We start from the raw sequence: 5549 nt of genomic DNA, 5'->3' as shown, positions 1-5549 counted from the left end.
GTGTGTGTTTGTGTGTGTGTGTGTGTACATGCAGGGGTGGGGTATTTTTTTAATCATTTGACAGAAAAAAAATGTTTCATTCAAGTTTTAAATTCCAATTTTTTGATTGCTAGTGAGGATATTTTCAACACTTAACAAGGTAGAGTTCTACTTTTGTCAGTTGACCACATAAGCCTTCTGCTAATTTACATGTAGAAAAATTACATTTTTTAAAATTGATTAAAGTAAGTTCTTAATAGTATGGCTGATATTTTAAGTTGGATTCTTCAATGCCCACTCTAATTCCTTTCTCACTTCTCTATGAAGGAAACTGGGAAACTAAAATTCACCTTCCCAGGCTCTCTCATAGTTGGGGATGAAGAGGTGATGCAGTTCAAGTCAGTGAAGTGCACACAGAAGACTTTTGGTGATATATCTTCTGTTTCTTTCTTCCTGCATGTATGATGCTTGGAGATGCAACAGCTATTAATGAAGATGGCAGAGCACCAAAGTAGACAAAGCATGGTCTCTCAATGGCATCACTGAATCACAGTACCAGAGTTAGACCACCTGGCACTTGGTACCTTGTTGCTTGAAACAAACCCTATTTGTCCACTGGGATTTTCTTTATTCTCAGATGAAAGAAAACCTAACAAATAGAATAGACATCCACCCTTTGTAAGTCATATTGACTGCATATACTTTCACAGTTTGCAGAATAAAATTTTTTATTACATAGAAAAATATTTCATTACAAGTTGATGTGTATATTGATCTTTTCCTTGGTGATTACTAACATCACCTTTAAATTGCAAAAGTTCTTCCCTTCAAAGTTCTCCTTTGTGCTTTTCACATTTAATTCTTTAATATATAGAATTTTTTGATAAACAAATTTTCAACTCCCTAAAGGGCCCATGACTTTAGGGAGTTTGTGAACTCTCTGAAATGGTAAGTAAAATATTATGAATATAGCAGTATGTGCATGGGAAGATGGTATAGGTCTCACCAAACTCTCAATGATGCCTATTTACAAGATGCATTAAGAATACTATCTGAATGAAATTTTAATTGCTCCTTTTTATTAAAAATATCAGCATACTCAAACCAATAAAATATAAATGTGTACTTCAATAAATTTTCAGCAGGTAACATTCTGATTTGACATAGGAGTCAAATCTATGCTAACATCCTGTTTAAGAATCCTCTTATGAAAATACATATTCTAAATTTAGTACATTTTCTTACTTTTAATCATAATTCTCCTGATTTCTTCACAACAAGACTCAAAAAGAGTTTTATTTCACCAAGGTCTCTCCCATTCGGCAATAGTTTTTAAATTTTACATAGAGCTTTCCTCAGCGCAAGTTTCATCTCTTTATTCCGGAGGCTGTAGATCAGAGGGTTTAAAAGTGGAGTAGCAATTGAATAGAACATGGTCACGAACTTCTGCATCCCAGGCTGGTTGGCTGCCCCTGGGGTTACATACATCACAATGATTGAGCCATAAAATAGGGACACCACAACGAGGTGGGAAGCACAAGTGGAAAAGGCCTTCTTGCTACCGGAACCTTTGGGAAGCTGAAGCACAGTTCGAAGGACCAGAGTGTAGGACAAAAGGATGAAGAACAAAGTGATGAACAGGATCACAACACTGAAAATGCTACAAGTCAAAGTTGTTTTGGGAACAGGAACACATGAGATGGCCAGCATTGCCCCCAGATCACACAGGTAGTGATCAATCATATTTGAACTACAAAATGGAACTTGGGAGATAAGAGTGGCAGGTGTCAGTAACCAGAGGAAGCCACCCACCCAGCAGGCAGCAACAAGGCTTCCATAGACTTTCTTGGTCATTATGATGGGATAGTGTAGTGGACAGCAGATGGCAACATACCTATCAAATGCCATGAGGCTCAGAAAGAATAGCTCTGTGGCACAAAGAGAGAGGAAGATGTAGAACTGGAGGATACAGCCATTATAGGAGATGGTTTTGGTCTTGGAGAGGAAGTTGAGCAACATGTTGGGCACATTGGAACTGATGTAGCAGATCTCCAGGAAACAGAAGTTGGCCAATAAGATATACATGGGAGTATGGACTTTCTGGTCCCACCACACAATACAGATAATAGCCCCATTGCCCAGCAAGGTCACGATGTAGATGATGGAGAACACAATAAAAAGGAGAATTTCTATTTCTTGACTACACAGGAAACCCAACAGAATGAATTCATGAATGGTAGCAGTGACATTATTGGCATAAGAAATAGGCATTTCTCTCTAAATTCTACTGAGCACAGACATAATCAATATTATATATTGAGTCACTTATTTTATTCAGTTCTCTACATCACATCAATTTCTCAATGGAAGTAGGTATATAAGTACAAGATAGAATGAAATATTAATGTTCAGTCAATGTAGAGAGCTTTTATCAAAACACAGTTGAAAGATGAACAGGAAAATATCATTGGACATTTTAGTTTATATATTACCCACAGAGTTTTTTGTTGTTGTTCCTATTTTAGTCTGTAAGAAAAAAAGAGATAGAAAGATGAATCATTATACCTTCATTGACCACCTTTATTTAACTCAAATACAGTTAATGAGCTTCAGGAAGGTTTTTATGCCCTTGAGCTAAACCCAGAAACCCCGTGCTGTCGAGTCAATTCTGACTCATAGCGACCCTATAGGACAGGGTAGAGCTACCTCATAGAGTTTCCAAGGAGTGCCTGGTGGATTCGAACTGCCAACCCTTTGATTAGCAGCCATAGCACTTAACCACTACGCCACCAGGAGCTAGGCTTGAGCTATTGCATTACTTACACCATTATTTCGGAGCCCTGGTGGCATAGTGGTTAAGAACTTGGCTGTTAATCAAAAGGTCGGCAGTTCAAATCCAACAGTCACTCCTTGGAAACCCTGTAGGGCAGTTCTACTCTGTCTTATAGGGTCACTGTGAGTCACAACTGACTAGACAGCACCTAATAACAACACCCTTATTTCAGTCAGCATCACAAGGTCAATTAAGTTTTAAAGTCTCCATATTTAATTGTATTATTATAGACTCTTGGTAGGTGACAATATTTATGTATACACTCAATAAAATATCTAATTTATTATTTTCATTAAAACTCACACCTCTAGGTAATCCTGATGCAAGAAAGATAACAACTGGCTTTTGAGTGCCAGACAAACTTGTACTCTAATTGTTTCAGAAGCTATGAATTGCCAGCAATTAAATAAATACACTACACTATTGGATTAGAAGCACAAGTCTATAAAATGAAAGAGAGCTCATAAAAAAATGAACACCAATTCATTAATTATTCTTGCTGTTAGGTGCCCTGAAGTCAGTTCCGACTCAAACCAATCCCATGTACAACAGAATGAAACACTGGTCCATCTTGCACCATCCTCACAATAGTTGCTGTGCTTAAGCCCATCATTACAGCCACTCGTTGAGGGTCTTTCTCTCTTTTGCTGATCCTCTACTTTACCAGGCATGATGTCCTTCTCAAGAACTGGTCCCTACTGATAACATGTCCAGAGTACATGAGACAAAGTCTTGCCATTCTCATTTGTAAGGAGCATTACTGGCTGTACTTTTTTCAAATCAGATATGTTTGTTCTTCTGGTAGTCCATGGTTTATTTAATGTTCTTTGCCAACACCAGAATTCAAAGGCATCAATTCTTCTTTAGTCTTATTTATTGTCCACTTTTCAAATGCATATGAGGCAATTGAAAACAACAAAGTTTGGATCAGATGCACCTTAGTCCTCAAAGTGATATCTTTGCCTTTTAATGTTTTAAAGAGATCTTTTATAGCAGATTTGCCCAGTGCAATACATTGTTTGATTTCTTGACTGCTGCTTCCATGAGAATTTATTGTTGATCCAAGCACAATGAAATCCTGGACATCAATATTTTCTCCATGTATCATGTTATTGCTCACTGGTCCAGTTGTGAGAACTTTTGTTTTCTTTATGTTGAAGAGTAATACGTACTGAAGGCTGTAGTCTTTGATCTTCATTAGTAAGCGCGTCAAGTCCTCTTTGCTTTCTGCAAGCAAGTTTGTGCCATCTGCATATTGAAGGTTGTTAATGAGTCTTCTCCCAATCCTGATGTGCCATTCTTCTTTGTTTACAGTCCAGCTTCTCTGATAATTTGCTCAGCATACAGATTGAATAAGTATGGTGAAAGGATACAACCATGATACACAGCTTTTCTGATTTTAAAGCACACAGTATCCCCTTGTTCTGTTCCAATGACTTCTCTTGGTCTTCCTTGTTTCTACACGAGCACAGTGAAAAGTACTGGAATTCCCATTCTTCACAATCTTATCCATAATTTGCTATGATCCACAAAGTCAAATGCCTTTGAATAGTCAATAAAACACAGGTAAACATCTTTCTGGTATTCTATGCCTTTCAGCCAAGATCCATTTGACATCAGCAATGATATTCCTTGTTACATGCCCTCTTCTGAATCCAACTTGAACTTCTGGGAGTTCCCTGTTGATGTACTGCTGCAACTATTTTTCAATTATCTTCAGTAAAATTTTACTTGCATGTAATATTAATGATATTATTTGATAATTTCTTCATTCTGTTGGATCACCTTTCTTTGGAATGGGCACAAATATGGATCCCTTCCAGTCAGTTGGCCAGGTAGCTGTCTTCCAAATTTCTTGGCATCAATGAATGAGCACCTCCAGCACTGCATCCATTAGTTGAAACACCTCAGTTGTTATTCTGTCAATTCCTGGAGCCTTGTTTTTCACCAATGCCTTCAGAGCAGCTTGGATTTCCTCCTTCAATACCATTGATTCTTGATCATATGCTACCTCTTGAAATGGTTTAATATCATCAACCAATTCTTTTTGGTGCAGTGACTCTATGTATTCCTTCCATCTTCTTTTGATGCTTCTTGCATTGTTCAATATTTTTCCCATGTTGTTGTTGTTGTTAGGTGCCATTGATTCAGTTCCGACTCATAGTGACCCTATGTACAACAGAAAAAAACACTACTCTGTCCTGCGCCATCCTCACGATGGTTGTTATGCTCAAGCCCATTGCAGCAGCTACTGTGTCAAACCATCTCACAGAGTGATTTCTTTCTTTTCAATGATGCTCTGCTTTACCAAGCATAATGTCCTTCTCCAGGGACTCATCCCTCCTGATAACATGCCCAAAGTATGTGAGACATAGTCTCACCACTCTTGCCTCTAAGGAGCATTCTGGCTGTACTTCACCCAAGACAGATTTGTTTATTCTTTTGGCAGTCCACGGCATATTCAATATTCTTCCCCAACACCACAGTTCAAAGGCGTCAATTCATCTGTCTTCTTTATTCATCATCCAGCTTTCACGTGCATATGAGGCAATTGAAAACACCAAGGCTTGGGTCAGGCACACCTTAGTCTTCAAGGTGACATCTTTGCTTTTCAACACTTTAAATAGGTCTTTTCCAGCAGGTTTGCCCAATGCAATGCGTATTTTGATTTGTTCACTGCTGCTTCCATGGGTGTTAATCATGAATCCAAGTAAAATGAAATCCTTGACAGCTTCAG

The 5549-nt window shown here is 38.1% G+C and overlaps 1 protein-coding gene across 1 annotated transcript; it reads right to left on the bottom strand.

Moving 5' to 3' along the window:
- Positions 1 to 1311: 1311 nt before the first annotated feature.
- Positions 1312 to 2250, bottom strand: LOC126083585 (olfactory receptor 11G2-like). Its single transcript, XM_049897463.1, has one exon. It carries the CDS (start codon positions 2248 to 2250, stop codon positions 1312 to 1314), a length of 939 nt encoding a protein of 312 aa, XP_049753420.1.
- Between the last annotated feature and the right edge of the window lie 3299 nt (positions 2251 to 5549).

Source organism: Elephas maximus, chromosome 10 (genome assembly GCF_024166365.1).
Source record: "Elephas maximus indicus isolate mEleMax1 chromosome 10, mEleMax1 primary haplotype, whole genome shotgun sequence".
Classification (NCBI taxonomy): domain Eukaryota; kingdom Metazoa; phylum Chordata; class Mammalia; order Proboscidea; family Elephantidae; genus Elephas; species Elephas maximus.
This window is presented reverse-complemented; position numbering and strand designations above follow the sequence as displayed.

Coding starts and splice junctions, on each gene's coding strand:
- LOC126083585 (XM_049897463.1), bottom strand. CDS start 2,250: ATGCCTATTTCTTATGCCAATAATGTCACTGCTACCATTCATGAATTC.